This window comes from Quercus suber, unplaced genomic scaffold, assembly GCF_002906115.3.
Source record: "Quercus suber isolate HL8 unplaced genomic scaffold, Cork oak 2.0 scaffold_375, whole genome shotgun sequence".
Taxonomy (NCBI): domain Eukaryota; kingdom Viridiplantae; phylum Streptophyta; class Magnoliopsida; order Fagales; family Fagaceae; genus Quercus; species Quercus suber.
In genome coordinates, this window is record NW_027069827.1 from 229922 (window position 1) to 251183 (window position 21262).

The window sequence follows — 21262 nt, forward strand, 5'->3', positions numbered from 1 at the left end:
ATCGTCCATGTGGATGGTTCATCTACACAGTATGCAGGGGGGATAGGTGTGGTTCTACAATCTCCAAAAGGGGATAAACAAAAACACAGGGTTCGCTTGCAGTACCAAGCTACTAATAATGAAGTCGAATATGAAGCTCTCCTCAAAGATCTGGAATTGGCTAAGTCTGTGGAAGTGAAGTCCATAGTTGTCTTGGGAGATTCTCAGTTAGTCATAGGCCAAGTGAGAGGGATGTATGAGGCTAAGGAAGAATGAATGAAGAAGTACCTTAATAAGGTGATGCACCTTATGAGAAAATTTGAGGAAACTAACTTTTTTCAAATCCCAAGGGAGGAGAACATAGATGCTGATGCCTTGGCGAAGGAAGCCTCAACGAATGAAGCCGTGGACAAGTTTGATGAAATTTAGTATATGCCAAGTATAGACATCCCAGAAGTACAACAAGTGGAGAGCAGAGGAAATTGGATGACTCCAATTATATCATACTTAAAAGATGAACAACTTCCAGAAGAGAATGACGAAGCTAAAAAGTTAAGGGTAAGGTCAGCCAGGTATGTACTTATGGACGAGGTGTTATATAAAATAGGCTTTTCACAGCCTTATCTTAGGTGTTTGGCTCCCGATGAAGCAAACTACATATTGAGAGAAATCTGTGAAGTGGCGTGTGGCAATCATTTGGGAGCCAGATCACTCGTTCACAAAGTTGTCCGTGCAAGATACTATTGGCCAAATATGCAAGCAGATGCAAAAGCTTATGCGAAGGTCTGTGATCAATGCCAATGATTTAGCAATATCCCCAGGCAACCATCGGAGTATCTAACCCTAATGACGGCCCCATGGCCCTTTGCGCAATGGAGACTAGACATCTTAGGTCCTTTTCCACTAGGTGTAAGGCAAATGAAGTTCCTCGTGGTTAGTATTGATTATTTCACTAAGTGGGTAGAAGCAGAACCCTTAGCTAATATCACACAACAAAATATCAAGAACTTCGTATGGAAAAACATTATGTGCAGTTTTGGAGTGCCCAGAGTGCTGATATCCGACAATGGACGACAATTTGACAATGCACTCTTCAAAGATTTTTGCATGCACTTCGAGATTCAGAATCACTACTCCTCCCCAGCCCATCCATAAGCAAACGGCCAGGCTGAAGTAACAAACCGATCCTTGTTAAAAATAATCAAGACTCGGCTTGAGGAGGCAAAGGGAGTATGACCAGATGAGTTACCAAGTGTTCTGTGGGCATATAGGACGACAGTAAGAACTCCGACAGGAGAAACTCCTTTCAAGCTAGCTTATGGAACTGAAGCAATCATACCCGCAGAAGTGCACATGGCCAATCATAGGGTGACAACCTATCAGGACAAAGATAATGTAAAGCAACTCTGTTTGAATCTCGATCTAATAGAGGAGGTGAGGATGAATGCTGAACAAAGAATGGCAAGGTACAAAAACCTTATGGCTAGGCAATATGATGCGATGGTGAAGCCAAGACGATTCAACATAGGAGACCTCGTCTTGAAAAGGGTATCTTTAGCAACAAAAAACCCAGCTCATGGGAAGTTGGGACCTAATTGGGAAGGCCCTTACAGAGTTATCAACTGCAAAAGACAAGGATCCTATTACTTGGAGGCCCTAGACGGGAGGAAGTTGGAGCATCCTTAGAATGTTAAGCACCTGAGGAGGTAACATCAATAAAATGCCAACCTGGATGAGCATAATTCTGGACAAGCCTGAAGACTACATAAGACTTAATTGTCTAATATTGCTTTGTTATTGTATTAAAGTTATAGACGAAGTTATGGTTTGGTTTGTATATATTTTCCTAGAAGGCATAAACTCCTAAGTACATGCCTCGTCTTTAAACAATCTTTTTATGTTATGTACATAATGTTGTGTGAATTACTGATTTTCATGTTGCTAAAAGCTGAAAAGCCCAAGACGAGAAAATTCTCTGGACGATGAGATGTATCGTCAAACTTTTCTTAAGAAAATTCAAGGCAAACTCATTCAAATAAAAAGACGAGTTAAAATTTATGCCATAAAGGCAAACTCGTCCAAATAAAAGGACGAGGTAGAGCTTATGCTGTAGCAAATCAAGTAAGACCAAAATTTACTCATCCGTGTAAGGGACAAAGTAAAGCATGATGCATGTCTCCATTATGGACGAGGAAACGCATAGACGTGTATTTTGAACACCAAAAACATTCCAGTCCATGGACGAGCAAAATGCAGAGTCTTATCATCATTAAACACAAAAATCAGCCAAGTCAAAGGACGAGTAATGCTGAATTACCATTTCATATGGATAAATCACACTTGGTGAAATTCCAATAAAAATGGTAAAAGTATATGAAATATAGACGAGCTAAGCATGAAGTCTAGTATATGAAAATAAGGACTCTCGTCCATGCATATATTAAAGAAAAGTAACAGCATTCATTCAACTGTTTCAAGGGCGGACAACTAACGTCCAAACACCCTTGTAAAATTAAAACTTGAGTTTTACAAAAGCTCGTCCTTAAACTATGGACAAGCCTAATGTACTTGCATTACATAAAAAGGTCCTAAACAGTGGACCAAAAAAAAAAGAAAGCACAAAACATTGAAATATTTTCTAAGTTTGGGGAGAATTCTCATTGGAGGCATCTTGAGGAGGAAGGATTGTGGCATCATCCTCAATATTAGCGTCCTCAGAACCGGTTTAAAGGAGAGAGCTGGTAGCAGCATTCAGGTTAAGTTTAATGGAGCTAAAGTCCGCTTCAGGGAAGTTTTCCATAGCCTCCATCCTAAAGTCTTCAAAGCCTGCTGCATAATTGGTGTCTAAAAGATCAGTGTATTGCTTGGACGCCTTGAACTCGGTCACTGCATCTTCTTTCGCCTGAGAAAGAAGGCTACTCAGCTCGTCATTCTTCTTCTACATATGATCAAGATGAGTATCTTTCTCCACCACATCAGCTCTCAACTCCTCAACCAGGTTTTGTGCCTCCTTCGTCTCTTCCTTAACTTTGGCAGCTACTTCAGCCCATTTTTTAGATTCGTCCTTTACTTCTTTAATCCTCGTTTCCAACATGATTCTCATTTTATCCAACCCAATAGCTTGCCTAGACGCTGCTATGAACTTGGACATGGCCTATAAAAATAATAATAATAATTGACAAATAAAAAGAGAGGAAAAAGATCTTGAAATGACAAAGACGAGGTAAAAATATAATTGCACACCTTAAAAAGATCATAAACACCAAAATGTTCAAAATTCTTCAAGGACATGTCATAGCAGGTGTTTATATCCTCGTCAGAGATGGCGTTCTGGAAACACTCCCATGCTAGATCTTCATTCTTAATAATGTTTGAAGATGCCTTTTGGGGAAGTTGGGACGAGGTAGATACAGTCATCTTAGGCGGAGGAGTCTTGGACGGAGTTACATCAACTGAAGTGGACGAATCCACATCAAACACTTGAGTAGGTTGCTGTGACGAAGGGAGTTTAGGCTTAATAATCTGGGACGAGTCAAGTTTTCCCTTTTTGCCTCATCGGTTAGGGAGGCTTCCCAAATCCAAATTCTTGGACAAAGTTTTCCTCTTCTCCCTAGCTGACGGACGAGGCTAAGCCTGAGTCTCAGGATGACTCCCTTCAACCAAAGTATCTTTTCCTTTGTTTTCCTTCAGTGTTGCCATTCCTAAAACAAATAAGAATAACAATAAGTGATGGGTTATAAGGAGTTGAATAGAAGTTAGAAAAATATAATGTAAAATACTTACTTTTTCGTACTGTAACCTCATGGGCAATAGCCTCGTCTGAGGGATCAGGACCAAATCCCCACTTGAAAAGATTGCGAAGATTAACTAAGAATGAAAATTCCTGTTAGCGTGAAGACGAGCCCTATGGACGCGGCCACGATGGAATTTGCTTAAGGACGGGCATTTAACACTTGTGAAACAAATAATACGAGCTAGAGACGTTGGGATGAGATATATATATATATACAAAAAAGAGGGAGAGAAAGGTAAGAGGGGAAGGACGTACTTTCAGGATGCAGGTTCCCTAAGTCTCCAGTGTAAGGAGCAAAATGGTCCCTTCCAACATCTACAAGATTTCCGGACCGAAAACCAGAGATGAAAATAAATTCCGTCTTCCAATTCCTGTCAGACAAGGCCAGGGACTTGATTAATCTACAATCCCTGCCCCTTGCTGTAAATTGGTGAAAGCCAAGAGATTGGCTTATCTCAGAAGGTTTATAACAAAAAAGAAACTCGTCCATAGTAAGAGGACGGTCCCTTCCAAATACTTCTTTCCACAAAATTTGCATTGAGATAATCAATCTCCATGCATTTGGATTGAACTGATATACACCTAAACCAAACCTAACTAACAAGTCTCTAGCAAATGAATTAAAAGGAAACCTAAGACCCCCCAAGAAGTAGGCTTCATAAATGCCTATTCCAAAACGGGGATTGTAGCACCATTCTTCACGGATGGCTAACCTTGGGTTAAATTCGTCCAGAATCTAATACCACGCCTTAAGATTGGAGAGCCTTTGCTCAGATGTTTTGGAGTGAACACCTACTGCACAACTACAGACAATCTCCTCTTCGTCCGTAAGGTTGGATGAAGGAACATTAGATGAGGTACCAACTTGGGAACCTGAAGCTTTCCTAAGCTGCTCCTGAAGAGCTTCTACAAGAAACCCAGGAACACCAGAGGTATATTCCTCGTCTGTAGAACCTCTTTTGCTACTATCACTACTAGTACTAGAACCACTATAAATGGAGCAATCCTGATACTCGTCTATAGCCCTTTCTGTACTATCGCTAGACGAAGAAACAACGGTTGTAGACATAGAAACAACGGTTGTAGACATTTTGAGGAAAAAGGAAAACCTAAAGGCAAGAAAGAAGAGAGTACCTGGCTCTAGACGAAAGGAGACTATGGACGCAGAGAGGCTTTTAGACGAGGCTCTAGATGAGGGATTTCAGGAAGAAAATTTCAGAAAATGTGAAGGGTACATGAGGGATTCCACTATTTATAGATAACCCAACAGGGCACTTAAAGCGACACAAACCAATTAGAAGAGACCATGTGACGTGTGCCTCAAAAGAATAAAACGATGCAACTAGAAACCAACAGAATTACAACACGTGGCACATCCAGTCATTAATGCAAATGCATCAAAAAAAAAAAAGAAGAAGAAAGTGATTTTGTTAGGTTCTAAGGTCTTAGGATTTTATGTAATTAGAACTCTAATTTGTAATGTTGGCAAACCATGATCAAAACATTGTATGGTGTCTTCTTTAGACTTGCTCAAAGTTGGTTTAATATTGTAAAGTTGGAATCGAGTGGCTGCAGAAGTACTTGGGACTCTCGGCCTGGCTCGATCGATCGAATAATAGACTCGATCGATCGAAAATCGCACAGGTTGAATTTTCTGCAGAATTTCCAACTCAGCCCTACTTCATTAAACGTTTAGGGTTTTATGTTTTTACCCTAGGTATATAAATAAAACCCTAGCCACGTTTTGGAGGGAGCCCATATTGTATTGTTGCTCATACATTGCTGTTTTGTGTGAATCTCGTGTGAGATCTTTGAGGAGCTTTCCTTTACACAAAACTTAGGGTTTTCATGGTGGAGATTATTTCAACATCTTGAAGATCATTATTGTTGCAACCATTGGAGATTAAAAGAAAAGCAAGCGGGGAGCTTGTAGCTGATTGAAGAATTCAAGAAAGAAGTAGTCCGTGGATTCGGAGCCTGCGCGTGGTCGTGTCAGGAAGTTCTACTGGTGGGTAGCATTAGGAAGTCGAGCGGGGAGCTTGTAGTCCTTTTGTACGAACTTCAATTCTTTCATAGTGAATTCAGGTTAGCCTTGAGGATCGGTGGGTCAAATCCTCCCCAGGTTTTTACCGTGTGGTTTCCTGGGTGATCATATCTTGTGTTATTTATTTTCCGCTGCATTATTATTCTTGATATGATTGTTTGATTGTTTTAACCTAGAATTGCTTAATTTGACTAAGTAACAACTTGGCTAATTAATCTAGGCTACGCAATCTGTGTGTTTTAAGGGGTCTAAAACCGTTCAAGTGGTATCAGAGCGTGGTAGCTCTTTTTGATTGAGATTCTTTAATCTCTGAGCTGATCCTTGACCCCTGTTGTCATGGAGCATGGACACTCTCTGTTTGTTCCTCCTCATTTTGATGGGAACAACTATGCCTATTGGAAAGTAAGGATGAAAGCATTCCTGAAATCCATTGATGAAAGGGTTTGGAACTCCGTTGAATACGGATGGGAGAAGCCCGCTACTCCTGTGAGTGAGTGGCAAACTTCTGAAAAAGAAGCAGCAAGCTTCAATAGCAAAGCTATGAATGCTATCTTTAATGCTGTTTCTATGGAGGAATTTAAGAGAATCTCTAATGTTGAGGTTGCTCATACTGCTTGGAAAATCCTCCAAACTGTGCATGAAGGCACAAAGGCAGTTAAGATAAACAAACTGCAGCAATTAACTTCTAGGTTTGAAAACATTAGGATGTCTGATGATGAATCCTTTGATGAATTTTATGCCAAACTGAATGATATTGTTAATTCTGCTTTTAATTTGGGTGAAATCTATGATCAACCTAAGATTGTTAGGAAGATTCTTAGATCTTTAACTGAAGACTTTAGACCCAAAGTGACTGCCATAACTGAAAGCAAGGATGTGGACTCCATCCCTGTTGATGAGCTTGTAGGATCTCTTCAATCCTATGAGTCTGACCTACCTAAAGTAAACAAATCCAAATCAATGGCTCTTAAGTCAGTTGATGATGTTGATGGTGGTGGATTTGATGATGAGCTCTCTGCTACAGAGATTGCCTATCTTGCCAAAAATTTTAAGAACTTTCTTAGGAATACAAATAGAAAGGCAAGAGGTACCTACACTGCTGAACCTAGAAATTTTAGGAAGAATGATCCCACTAAGGTTAACAATTTTGAAAAACCTAGAGAAAATTCTGGTCAATCTTCTAATAACTCTCTGGGTCCTCAGTGTTTTGGCTGTCAAGGGTATGGTCATGTGAAGTCTGAATGTCCTACATTCTTAAGGACTAAGGGTAAAGCTATGGCTGTAACCCTTAGTGATAATGAGGTTTCTGATGATGAGTCCGGTGGTGACGAGGATGGAAACTTCATTGCTTTCACGGCTACTGCTATAGTCAATGAAGGCATATCTGCTGAAGAGAACCCTTCTGATGGGGAACTCTCTGAAGATGCAGATCTTCAAGAGGCCTATAACAAACTTTGCAAAATTGCTGCAAAGGATGCTATGAAAGTTGAACTTGGCCTAAAGAAAATTGATTCTCTTGAGCTTGAAAAGAGAAATTTGCTTGTTAAACTGTTTGATGCAAATGAACTTTTGAACAATGTTAAATCTGAGAATATGCTTTTGCTTGATAAAGTTAGAACTTTGGAACATGATTTATCTGTTGCTAGATCTGCTAGTTCTAAACTTGATCACATGCTGAATGTTCAAAAGTATCCTTCTGATAAAACTGGGTTAGGATATGTTGAAAGCATCTTTGATACTGGACCACATTCCACTACTTTTGTTCCTTCTTCTTCTTCTGAACCTTCTGTGAGTGAGGTTGTGAGTGATACTGTCAAACCACCTGTGAGTGAGGTAGTTAAACCTGTTGAAGTTTCACCACCTAAGAAGACTAGGGTAGACTTAAGAGAATCTAAACCTAAGGAGCCTACCAAATCTAAGGACAAGATGCATGGTAAACCTGCGTGGGTTTGTCATTATTGTGGTAAGTCTGGACATATTCGTCCTAACTGTTACAAGCTTCAAGCTGATAAGAGAGCAAATAAACCAAAAGTGCCTGTGCCTCAAGCACAAGATCCTATGGCATTAATTGGTGAATTGGTAAAGGTGTTAAACCTTTATTCCAATCATGGAGTTGGGAATCACTCAATTGTGAATAAGAACTCCAATGCTCATGGTGCATCTAAAAAGTTTTGGATGCAAAAGACTCGAAATACTTGAGTCTTTCTGACATGGTCCTTGTGCTTCATTGCTCTATTCTTTTGTGACCATTGTTCTTTTTTTTANACCAACAAAATTACAAAACGTGGCACATCTAGTCATTAATGCAAATGCGTAAAAAAAAAAAAAAAAAAAAAGAGAAGAAAGTGATTTGCAAACATACATTTCCTTAGACGACCTATGGATTAGGGGCAACTGATGATGTTATAAAAAAGTTCAATTGTTAAACTCGTCCATATAGCTCGTCCATAGGAAAGGGATTCCATTGATTATAAGCTCGTCCATCCGTCTATCCAGATGGACGAGCTCGTCCAAGGATTCGTTCGTCCATCAATCTAGTAAGATGGACGAGTGTTCTGGACATCTCCCTTTAAGTAGACTCCATTTTTCTATTAGACTATAACCGTTCCTTCTTTGAAAACGGTTATAGTCAATAGACCCCAAATAAAGTGACTTCCATGGCAGTTATGGAAGTTACCTCCGAATTCTCCAAACTCCACAACAGTAGGAGAGATAACTGCCTTAAGAAAACACTATATAAAGGCTCTTCTATAGGAAGGTAAGGGATTCATTCAGAGATTTTCCATAAGAAAATATTTCTCTTTACTGAGAATTACAAACTCACTGACTTCATCATCAGAGGATCTTTGGCCGGCCTCCACCGGTCTCCTCTGACTTCTTGTTTGTTATTTTCAGGATTTTTCTTGTAGATTGTTAACATCCGGGACTTTCATCCCACTGATTCCTTGGATTCATCAGTAGTAATTGTAGATCTGCACTAAAAAGTAAAGAGATTGAGAGAGACTGAGAGTGAAGAGATCAAGAGAGGAGACACTTTAAAATGGTTGAAAAACCCTAACATATATTATTTCACGGTCAATTTGAGTGGCTCGAGTTTTGAAAGAGGAGACCCACCACTCAAACTGCCTACATAGGTTTGTGAAGGCGGAGATTTACCGTTGACTGCCAAAGAGTCGGATTTGATGGCAAATAGATTTAGTCTAATCGGGTGGTTTGAGTAGGTAGTTGGCTTGAATAGCTCTAATCAACAATTACACCAAGTTTTCAAAATAAAATAAATCTAAAAGAGATGTTAAAGAGAGACAATGGTATCAATTTAAAATCATCATTTGTAATTTAGAAAGCAAAAATCATCAAAATCTAAAGTTGAGCTACCGTTTAAATTTTTGGACCAATTGAATTTTTGATATGACACGAGGTTTTTGTTCTTTAGAACATTTTTTTTTAATTCAAAAAGTAAATAGTGAATTCTAACTACTAGTTTTACTATCTAGATCTCCATATCAATTTGGTCCTTTAAACTTACATATTTTTTTCCCAAAGATTGTAGAGTGATTATTCTGGCGTTCTAGATCCTAATTTTAACAACCACGATCATTATGTCACGGTGGAGGGTGTTTGGTCACCACGTTTGATCGGATGGATTGATTATAAGTCTATAACTTTAGAACATGGAAAAATTTGTCTTGAATCCAACAACCAAGGACAAACTCACAGATTCTAAAAAAAAAAAAAGAAAAAAAAAAAGAAAAAAGAAAAAAAAAGGACAAACTCACAAAAGCAAAACAAAGGAAGGAATTCCACCAAAAAAAGGAGAGGACAAAGAATTAACAACGTGAAGAGGACCAAATCAAAAGAAAAAAAGGCCCCAATTACAGACAGAGGCCCACTGAATTTGCAGAACTTTCAAAAGGGCTTAGGTTCAACAGGATTTTGCGAAGGGCCCGTTGTACTTGGTCTCCTTCCAAGATATCTTCCACACTCTTATTTATATTACCGTATAAAATGGTGATAGAAACTAGAAAGGAAAGTCTCCGCTTCAAAAGTTCAACCCAATCCGGACCACCGCCCTGTTTACTCATAATTTCGTATGCAGTTTCCATTCATTCAATTCAACCTTCTATAATAATAATAATAAAAAATTATTTTTAAAATTTTCAAAGTTGGAATTATAATAGTCTTTTTTCCAAAAGGCATTCAACGTTCCTGTCCCTCTAGTCTCACACACACACACAAAAACAAACAAAACACAAACTCGTCCCTTCTTCATTACTGACTGTTTCTTCTTTTTATATATCTCTCTCTTCCTACTTTATCCTCTTTTACTTTTCTTTATCTTTTGTCGACTCACAAGTCACAACCTCAAACCGCGTTTCTCGAAGGACATTTCCGTAAATACAACAACTTGACTGCCCCTACTTCTCACCCCCTTCTCCTCAGTTTCCTCAATGGCCCCCATCCTCGCTAGTTAACGCCTCCTCCTCTTTCTTTCTCACTTCTTCTACTTAGCTTCTTCATATTTTCATTAACCCCACTCTCTACGATTCTTCTGACTCACGCTAATAAATAAATCAAAACCTTATTACCTTTATTTATTTATGGCCGAGAACGGTGAGGAGAAATTACTAGCCATGGCGCGACACATAGCGAAGACGCTAGGCCGAAACGATACCATGGCGGACGATATTTTGCAGATTTTCTCCACTTTCGACGGCAGGTTTTCTCGCGAGAAGTTGTCTGAGAAAGACGGGGAGGAGGATGCTAGAGTGAGCGCCTCTCTTGAGCACAGCCTCAAGTTGCTGGACCGTCAGATCTCTCAGTACGTCGCGGCGGAGCATCCGATCTGGGCTGACTCCGCTGACTCCTCCGCTTTTCTCGACGCCATCGACGAGTTGATAGCTACTATCAGGGACTGGAGCCCCATGGCGGGAGAGAAGTCCGTCGGCGCGTGTATTGTACGCGCCGAGGACCTTATGCAGCAGGCTATGTTCCGCGTGGAGGAAGAGTTCCGGTCCCTGATGGAACGCGGCGGCGAGTCGTTTGAGCTCAGTCGCGAGTACGGAAGCGGCGATCCGTTTGACTCGGACGACGACGAAGACGAAGACGAAGATGGAGGAATAGTAGGAGGTATCGGAAACGATGAGGAAAACCGAATCCCTGTGGCGCAGCCAATCACGGACTACAACATCATCATCGATGTTCTTCCTTCTGGTACGATCAACGACCTCCATGAGATCGCGAAGCGAATGGTGGCGGCCGGGTTTGGCAAGGAGTGTTCACATGTGTACAGCAGCTTTAGGCGTGAGTTTCTCGAGGAGAGCATGTCGAGGCTAGGGTTGAAGAAGCTGAGCATTGAGGAAGTTCACAAAATGCCATGGCAGGACCTCGAGGACGAGATCGAACGCTGGATCAAAGCTGCCAATGTCTCTCTTCGCATCCTCTTCCCTAGCGAGCGGCGACTCTGCGATCGCGTCTTCTTCGGCTTCTCCTCCGCCTCCGATCTCTCTTTCATGGAGGTCTGCAGAGGATCCACGATTCAGCTCTTGAATTTCGCCGACGCTGTCGCCATCGGAAGCCGGTCGCCGGAGCGGTTGTTCAAAATCCTCGACGTGTTCGAAACTCTGAGAGACTTAATGCCAGAATTCGAGTCTGTGTTTTCTGATCAGTACTGTGTGGTTTTGAGGAACGAAGCTATAACGATTTGGAAGAGGTTAGGTGAAGCGATCAGAGGGATTTTCATGGAACTGGAGAATTTGATCCGTCGGGACCCGGCTAAGGCCGCCGTACCAGGCGGCGGTCTCCATCCAATAACTCGATACGTGATGAATTATCTCAGAGCCGCTTGTCGATCTTGCCAAACCCTCGAACAAGTCTTCGACGAGAATGTGGTTCCGTCAAAAGGAGTGTCATCCTCTTCGTCTTCTTCGCTGTCAGTTCAAATGGATTGGATTATGGAGCTGTTGGAGAGTAATTTGGAGGCAAAGTCGAAGATTTACAAGGACTCTGCTTTGTCCTCTGTTTTCATGATGAATAACGGGAGGTACATAGTTCAGAAAGTAAAGGATAGTGAATTGGGAGCCTTATTAGGAGACGATTGGATTAGAAAACACAATGCCAAGGTTCGGCAATGCTACTCGAGCTACCAGAGAAGCTCGTGGAATAAGGTTTTAGGAGCATTGAAAGTAGACAGTAGCTCCTTAGCTCCTAATGCGGCCTCAAAGACATTGAAAGAGAAATTGAAATTGTTTAATGTTTACTTTGAGGAGATATGTAAAGTTCAAACTAGTTGGGCCATTTATGATGATCAGATGAGGGAGGAGTTGAGAATCTCGGTAACTAAGATATTGTTGCCTGCGTATGGCAACTTTATCGGGCGGTTTAATAGTGTGTCTGAACTAGGGAAGAATGCGGATAGGCTTATTAAGTATGGTTTGGAAGAAGTGGAGGCTCGGATTGGCGACTTGTTTCAAGGTAATGGTGGCCGGAAATGAAGGTAACCCACCGGAAGCCGTGTTGTATGTATTTATTTAGTGCAGGTTTTGTTGCAAATTTTTGTGTTGTAGTATGAATGTAGTCCAGATGATTTGTGACTTTGTACTAGATGTTTGTATGTGATCAGCATAGCTTTTCTTTTCTTTTCTTTCTCTCTCTCTTTTTTTTTTTTTCAACCCAACTTGTGAATGAAAATCACGGGATAGATTAATCAGAGTGTTTGTTACAAGTTTAGTTATCCAAATGTTGTATTGGATACTAGTGGATTGGGAAATTACTTTAAACACTTGTTGTGGAAACTATTGAATTTGGAAATTGATGTTTAAATTAGTATTTTGGTTATTATCTGATTCCATAATTACTAGATGCCTAAAATAGCATAGGATCTTAACTTAAATTTTAACAGACGTTAACAGCCCACTTCCAATAAATCCATTTACCTAAAAAAGGAAAATGATAGCAACTTGACATGATGGTGCAGATTCATGCTAGTTTTAAGTTTTTGCAGATATAGCTAAAATGCAAGAGAACATTTTATCTCCTCGTTTAAGCTCGGGTTAACGTAATTTGGATTGTGAATGACTTCAACAATGCCATGCTAGAAAGAGTTGCAAGGAATCCAGCACTACTAGAAGGTGAAGCAAGAGCTTATTTAAATCTTTTCTTCTATGGTCATCCCTGTGTATCTTGATATAACTATCAACAATACACTGCAGTTGTACTTTCTCTGTATTTTTTGGATCAATTGAAGTTACACTTACATATTCAATTGGAATACTTATTCAATTCGTTTGGACTTTGGATGACCTTATTTCCATAACTTATTATTATTTTTGGTTAAGATATTTCCATACCTTATTTTGTTTATTTATGAAGTGCAGCTTTCTAAAACTTCAAAATTTTTTAGGTACAATTGTATTTTTATAAAAGAAGATAAACTCTTTTTTTGGTGCTAAAAATATAAACAAGATAAACAAGTTAAGACGATGAAAATAAGTGAGTTTGGATAGCACTAATACGTTGGTGTTTGGTGTATTTTTGGGGTCCCATGGTACTATTCATGGACTCAGTACTATTCATGGACTCAGGAAAAATGCGTATTCCCATGCATTTTTGGGTTCCACAGTACTATTCACATTTTTAAAAATTATTTTGCTACTGTGTTTTCAGTAATAAGTTTTCTGTTTTCAGCAATAAGCGGTATCTAAACAGACTTTATGCTCATTTAAACGCAGACATCAACAAAGTTGATTTTACCACATGCTTAGAAAACAAAAGACTGACGCGCAATGTATATTGATATAGATATAGATATAGAAAATTCATTTGTTTATTTAGTGTTCTAGAAAACCAAACAAGTGCTTATTCCCTTTTTTTAGTAGGTTGATGTCAGGAAGTGAAGTCTATTTTTGGGGTAAGTTTTGGCTTCATTGCTCCAATGCACACAATTTAGATGCATGTTTGTATTGTGTCGGCTCCAATGCATTGGAGTTCTAGAGATAAGTCCTTTTTTTATGCAATGAAGCACATTCCAGATTGTCAGGATATCTACCTAGTAAGTATTATCTAGTGGCAAATTTGATTAGTCACTCTTACCTAGTAGATTTTGCCTTTTGGGTTTAGTTTGATTGAAGTGATTTAAAACTAAATATATTTTCTTGCCCATTGGGAGGGCAATTAATGTCTAATATGGCACAAACATGAAAGAAAGGATCTTTATTATTTAACTCAAACTACTTAAATGGGAAATAATCCCCACTTTTAACAGTGATTGTCCCTTCTTTTTCTTTTGCTTCTAACCATATCTATTAAGCTTGATATGGAAAAAAGGAAGATCCATTTCCATTAAATTGTTCATTTGTATTATTGAATATATCAAAGGCCATGATGTTTTAACAGGAGGGGAAGGACTGTCTTCTTTAGGTACTTAGCAACATGCTGGTACCCTGCTTGGCTAGGATGTGCACTATCCCAAAACAAGAAATGGGAAAGGTTTCCACACGGTGGAGTGTTTATGTTACACAATGAAGCTGTTTCCACAAACCCAGTTCCACAACAGCCTCTGTTAGTTTCCACAAAGCCTGTTTCACCAAAAAAAAAAAGGTCTCAGTCCTAAATTACACAATAGTACAAGTTTAAAAAATTATGTGAGAATGCCTTACCATATTTTTGTGGATTGTTGATCATGTCCATTAGCGGCTTATACGTATCTGCGTATAAGAGTAGACTCCCTGGAAGTGATTTTTGGAGTTTAGGTAGTAGTTTAGCTATCTTCTTATTATAATTTTGAGAATCTAAGGCCTCGTTTGGTTCGATGTAAATTGAATTCCGAGCATAAAATGAATGCAGGGGAAAATATTTTCGGGAAATGAAAATATTTTCAAGTGTTTGGTTGCATTCCAAAAAATGCTTTGGAAAATATAAGGATGTGTTTGATGTAAATTCAATTCCGAGCATAAAATGAATGCAGGGGAAAATATTTTCGGAAAAGGAAAATATTTTCAAGTGTTTGGTTGCATTCCAAAAAATGCTTTGGAAAATGTTTTCTAGTGTTTAGTTGTGTTCCTGAAAATGCTCTAGAAAGCCCATTTTTATCATGTTTCTCACATTTTCTTAGGATCTAAACAAATATTATTATAGAGAATCAAAATATATAAACAATCAAAGAAACAAAAAAATCAAAATCCCAAGACCAATCGTGAGAGAGGGACTTCAGTGAGAGAGAGAGAGAGAGATTGGTTTGTGGGTTGCTCACACGGTGGGTTGATCTAAAGGTGGTAGCTCGATCTAGGAGTGGGTCACTCACTGGGTGGTCGAATCTAGTAGTGGGTTGCTCACACGATGGACAAATCGGCTCAGGGGTGGGTTGCTCATGGCGGTCCAATTGGCTTAGGGGTGGGTTGTTTACTAGGTCGATGACGATGAGGAATGGGTCGGTGGAGTGGGATGGGTCGCCAAAGTGGGATGGGTCTTCTTTCTCTGGATGTGAGTTCGACGAGGATGTGCGTCAGGTGGGTCGTCTTTCTCTCTCTCTCTCTCTCTCTCTCTGGGTGTCTGTGAGTTCGATGAGCTTTGGGTCAAGAACGAGAACGGTGGTGAGCTTTGGGTCGCGATCTCGGGGGTGCTTCAGGCGGTGCGAGCTCACCGGTGCTGGTGCTGGGGTGCGGCTCTCTCTCTCTCTCTCTCAGGTAGGCTGAAAATGGGTGTAATTAGTTTGAAGGTAAAATAGAAGTGGAATTGATTTTACATTAAATTGCTTGATATTTTACGGTCAATGGAAATCATTTTCCGTTTGACTGAATTTTCCGGCCGTTCCCAAACACGCCCCGTGGTGTAAAATATTTTTCGGATTCCTTTTACTGCCGAAACAAACGCAGCCTAAATTTTGATCCTGCAAACATTTTCAGTCATTGAAATATTTGCATCTTGCTGTTATCTGAATGGGCAGACAACCCATTGGAGGAAGCCCACCTATAAGCATAGAACGCAATCCTAGTTTATAAAGTTCCTATAAATTTACAAAACAAAGAAGAGTGTAACAATTAACATCAGTATAGTAATGTTGGGGGAAATTGTGTTCTTAGATGAAAAACATGATGCATGTTTTACCTTGACAAAGTCTTTCAACTTTTCCATCACAAAATTTGGTACTGATTAATAGTGAACTGCTGACTCCTTATGGGAAAATTATAGAAACTGATACCAAAGTCATTAGTTCCTGCACTAATAGAGACGATGGAACCATGGATTATCTTGAAAGCCTTCTCTTCCCCTACAACCCCTTTAAGCCTCACGATATAATTCTTAAAGAGTTTAATCTGCGTTGAGATTGGTATGACCCCAGATGCAGCAGTCGTCAAATCGTCGAATCCTGATCCAGCCGATGCAAAACAGACACTGGTGCGGAGTTCATAATTTGAAAGGTTTGGATTTAGAAAGCGAGGAACACTCTCTTTGATCCCCAGCATGTTTGCTAGTAGATCAGAAGGGAGCTTTCCATCAGAAAACCTTCCTGTGGGGACTTGACCAGGAAAATTTATACCATAAGGGTAATGATTGCTCTGAAAAATGGTGTTGATATAGTTATAATTACCAGTATCTACTGATGAATCACCAAATATAAGAATTGCTGGGAATTTTGGCAAGGTTGAGGCTTTGCATGTTTTGGTAGTAATGGTTAAAATTTGAACAAATATGATGAAGAAAGGCAGTAGTAAGATATGCATTTTTATTTGAAATCTGAAATACCTTGCGTGTGGTTTTTGGTGAATGACCCTGCAAGTTAGATAAATATGAGCACCCACAGTAGATGTGGGATCCTACACCAAACCCAATTTGAGGCCATTTAGCAGATGTGGGATATTGTATTTTTTTTGCAACATTGAATAGTACCGTGGCAAATTTGTCACGGTACGGAATGCATGTGGTAAAATTTTTAATGTGTTGATTGTGTTGATGAGTTGTAATAAATATTATTTTAATGTGTAGTAAATATTATTTTAATGTATAGAATTGAATTATAAAACATCTGATAAATGGGATGTTGTAAAATGATGTGGTAAAATAATAAAGTAGGCTTTTGATGTGGTAAAATGGCATAATTTTTAAAACATCTGCTACGGATGCTAAATGGAAGTGGAAATTTTAAGGTAAGTTTTTGGGGTGTTGGTTTCACTGTTGTTAAGCCATATATGGTAGGGTAATAAAGTTTATTTAGTGTAGTTTACCATAAAAAAGAGTTTAATTGTTCATCAAAAAAAAAAAAAAAAAAGAGCTTAATTTAATTGCCAACTTTTATGAGTAATAATGAAGGCAGACAGTAATAAAAATACATCCAACTGAATTTGTTTTAAGTTAGTTTGTTTTGGGTTCCGATTGGTTGAGCTTTAATATCTAATAGCTGTCAATTAGTAACTTGAAATAAATGTCAAGGAGAAACGATAAATATAACTTGAAGGGGTATTTGACTAATCATAAACCTAGTTGAATTTTAATTATTGTTGGTATTTTTTTCACCAAAGACCGATTTGACTTATGGGATATATGGAGAGTACCTTATTCAATTCCTAAAACTTTCATGTAAGTGAGATTTCATATTTTCTTATTTAAGGACAAAAAAAACTTTAGTAATTATCTAAAGTTGTATTTATATTATATAATATACTTAACTTTTACTAAGAACTTTGTAATACTACTGCATACCTTTGGTGCGATAGTCACTTCACAAGTATAAATGCTTGTAGGGTGTGGATTGTGGAGGGCAAGGGCCATGGTTCAAGTTTTCAGGAGGAAACTTCACACATATATACACTTAGATTAAGTTAGAGTAGAATTTTATCTTGTATTAAAAAAAAAAAGATCTTTGTAATTAATTGGTAGACAACTTTTAATATTTTCAAAATCGGTTCAAATGCACTTTCCTTAACTATCAAATTATCAAAATTAAAAAAAAAAAACTTAACTTTTACAAATTACACACATGTTTTCAATTTAATCTTTTAAACTTTATTTCTCTCCAAATTCCTCTTATTTGGAAGAATTAAAAAAGATGGATTAAGAATGTAAAGTATCTGTCCAAATCTCTCTCCCTCCCCCTTTAAACAAACATTAAAACAAGGTTCATTCACCACTACCCCTTCCCTTCCCTCTACCCCCTCTCCATCCGGTCAGATTGTTGTACTTGGTTTAGCCCGACTCATTTATAATCCTACACTTGACTAGTAATTTAGGCCAAACCATACCCTTCCATTTGGTTTAAAGAGTACTACTTACGCCAAAAGTTTAGAAAAATTATACTTTATCACTCTAAACTATGCTCCAAATTATACTTTGTACTCTAAAATCTAAATTATTCGGATGCACAGTTTGCACCCTAAACTATAATCCTTGTTACACTTTGCATCTTGGAAATATGAAGCATGTGACTTGCTTAAGTGGGACAAACATAAAAGGTCAAAAAAGCCTACTTCCCAATCAATTAAAAACAATTTTTTTTCATCTCTCTCTTAACACCACCATAGATTCATAAAGAATATAAAATTTTTTAGACTGTAGTCTACACAAGGAGATGGGAACAAAATTGGGCCAGTCTTCGCAAGATCTCTAAATTGTGTTATGTAATTGGATTGAATTTTGGATTTAGACATTTTATGGGGAACTATACTTTGTTCACTTGCTATTCTGGTTGGTGCTTGTTGTAGCCATGAAAATTGAAATTGGTCCTTGAATGGTTTATGAGTCTCATTTTATATGGAACACTACCTACATGTTGGTTTTTTAAAATTTTAATTGCTTATGTGAGTCCCACTCGGCTTTTTCGTATCCACCTAGCCACTTTGTAAGTTCCTTTGTATCACTGTGATGTCCAGCATTATTAATGGCATGGTGACCAACAACAATCTTCAACTTTGCAATGGATTCCGTTGATTCTGCCTCCTATTACAAATATTTATAAAGAACACGAACATAGATTTAGGGATTTCATCAAACAATGGTGATGCTGAAGATGATTTTGCTTTGGGGATTTTGGGTCGTGGGGATTTTGATTTGAGGAGAGGAGTTGATATGCATGATAGAGTTGAAAAAAAAAGTTTTCTTTTTAATTGATTGGGAGGAGGGATTTTTTGGTGTTTTTTGTCTGTCCCACTTAAGCAATACACATGTGCAAGTCACATGCTTTATATTTCCATTCAACTTAATAGCAAAACTAACGTTAGGGTGCAAAGTGTAACAATAGTCATAGTTTAGAGTGTAAATTGTGCATCTGAATAATTTAGTGTGCAAAGTATAATTGAGAGCATACTTTAGGGTGGTAAAATGTAATATCCTCTGAAAATTTAGTTGTGATCCAATAATTCAAATTAAATATTATAAATATAAAAATAAATATAGTATCACTTCATTTAAGATTTCAAATGACTTGTCATCTTGTGTAATGTTGACTGTAGGAAATAAAATCCTAACAGTAAAACAGTAAAGCGTACTCTTTTCATTTCAAATAAAATGGATTGGATCTTTTTCCGATCCAATGATGCATACACTTAAGTTCTTACTCTCTAAATTTTGTTTGGGCACAATTTCTTGGGCTACATGGCAACTACGTTGAAGTCTTAAATGCCAAAATTCATGGACTAAAATACAAATACGGCCCAAGTTAACTAGGACTTTCGTTTTAAGGGCCCAATTGTTACATATGGATGTGCCGTTTGCTAATGGATTACAGTTAAGAGTTTTATTTATTTATTTATTATATATTATATATTTTTTTGTTAGGTTCTAAAAGTTTAGAATAATTGATAAACCTTGAGTATAAACTTGTCTAGATATAGATCTGAGAGTTTATAGGGTATATTAGACAATGCTCAATGTGATACAAGTCAAGAATCAAGAATGTACAAGCGGCAAAAAGAAGAATTGAAAAATTTCCTAGCTCGACCGATCGATAAGAGAGTTTGACAGATCGAGATGCGTTTCTACAGAATTTAATTTTGGCCTAACAGCTCATTAAGCCTATTAAGTGATTAGGGTTTCAAATATATTTTACTAAGTATTTAAAGGAAACCCTAAGACATGTTTTGTTACGACTTTGGAGCTTCTCTTTTGAGATTTAAAAGGTACTGAGCATTTTCCTTTTAAAGTCACTACCAGAATTCTATCTACACATTATTAGAACCAGTAGATTTGAAGTTGCTGCAACAAGATCATACATAGTTAATGATTTAAAGTTTTGAGTGGGATCTCAAAGTCACAAATGTGGGTGTTTGTGTTCAACAAATTTGGATAGAAGAGTCTGTGAATTCGGAGTTACGTGTGGTCACGTAAGTAAGCATTATAAGATGTAGCTTTAGATTTAGGAAAAAATCTATTGTAAAATTTTCATTCTATTTAGTGAATTTGTTGCCTTGAGGATAGTTTAGACTAAATCCTTTCTAGGTTTTTTACTTTGAAACTGAACAGTTTCATTGGTTTTCCTAGGTCATCATATTACTTGTTTTATTTACTTTTTTGCTATATGTGATATGATTGTTTGTGTTTAACTTAGATCTGCATAATAAACCTAAGTAATAACTTGGTTAATTAATTAGGTTAAACAATCTGAGTGTATAAGGGTCTAAATAATCCAACATTTTTTATTATTAAAGTTTCAAAAATTTATATATAATTCAAATAAAATGAAAATAAGCTCTCCGAAAAGAACTCTAAGTCTCTAATACACTTTGAAATATTCTCACATTTTTTCTCTCTCTTAGTTTTCTTATGGTATTCCTATTTTTGTAAGACACAAAAACACATCATCAACCATTATTAATTAACTCATTTACTAACATGATATTTACCTAATGGAATGACATTGTATCTTGTGCTCATTTGAAATTTTAGGAACTAATATTGCTTCCTTAGTAAACTTTAAGAACCAACAATATTAGTCAATTTTGTAAACTTTAGGCTTTTTTATTTTTTTATATATAAATTTGAAAACTTAGAAAACCTAAACTAGGTTGTTTTAAATATGTGTGTGTTTCTCAAATAAAAAAAAAGGGCCAGGGCCTATCCGCACCTTCTTAAAAAAAGGGAAAAAAGAGGGGAGGGGGAGGGGGTATTGGCGCAATTTGGATCTAAACAAAATGACTAAATTGAAAATTGGATAAATGTTAAAGGAAAGAAATGTGCCAAAAAAAAAAAAAATCAATTAGAAATATGAAAAAAAAATCCATGCGTTGTTTATAAAGTTTTACTGAAAATACTTGTAATAGTAAACTATTTCAAAAATTAAAATTGATAAAATCTTAGAATCGATAATGTCATAAGAAGATAAATGGGATTAATATAAATTCAAAAGGAGATGTGTGGGGCCCGTGGGCCTGACAGCCACAGCCCATCGCATAGTAGGCCCAAGGCCAGCGCCGAGGAAGACTGACCAGCCAAGGCTAAGTTGGGGAAAGCCTCTTTTTTGA

General features: G+C 37.8%; 2 protein-coding genes and 1 pseudogene across 2 annotated transcripts; 2 read left to right on the forward strand and 1 right to left on the reverse strand.

Moving 5' to 3' along the window:
- The first annotated feature begins 411 nt into the window (after positions 1 to 411).
- LOC136062038 (uncharacterized) lies at positions 412 to 1665 on the forward strand. Its single transcript, XM_065760623.1, has 2 exons — positions 412 to 551; positions 1251 to 1665. Exons 1-2 carry the CDS (start codon positions 412 to 414, stop codon positions 1663 to 1665), a joined length of 555 nt encoding a protein of 184 aa, XP_065616695.1.
- An 8497-nt stretch (positions 1666 to 10162) lies between these two features.
- LOC112000433 (exocyst complex component EXO70B1) lies at positions 10163 to 12451 on the forward strand. The gene has a single exon (XM_024032553.2). The coding sequence runs from the start codon at positions 10415 to 10417 to the stop codon at positions 12305 to 12307; it is 1893 nt and encodes a 630-aa protein (XP_023888321.1). The 5' UTR covers positions 10163 to 10414; the 3' UTR covers positions 12308 to 12451.
- Positions 12452 to 15014: 2563 nt separating this feature from the next.
- On the reverse strand, positions 15015 to 16594 carry LOC112000453 (GDSL esterase/lipase At2g30220-like; annotated as a pseudogene).
- Positions 16595 to 21262: the final 4668 nt, after the last annotated feature.

Coding starts and splice junctions, on each gene's coding strand:
- LOC136062038 (XM_065760623.1), top strand. CDS start 412: ATGCCAAGTATAGACATCCCAGAAGTACAACAAGTGGAGAGCAGAGGA. Junction 552..1,250: donor TTAAGGGTAAGGTCAGCCAG/GTATGTACTTAT, acceptor GTGGGCATATAG/GACGACAGTAAGAACTCCGA.
- LOC112000433 (XM_024032553.2), top strand. CDS start 10,415: ATGGCCGAGAACGGTGAGGAGAAATTACTAGCCATGGCGCGACACATA.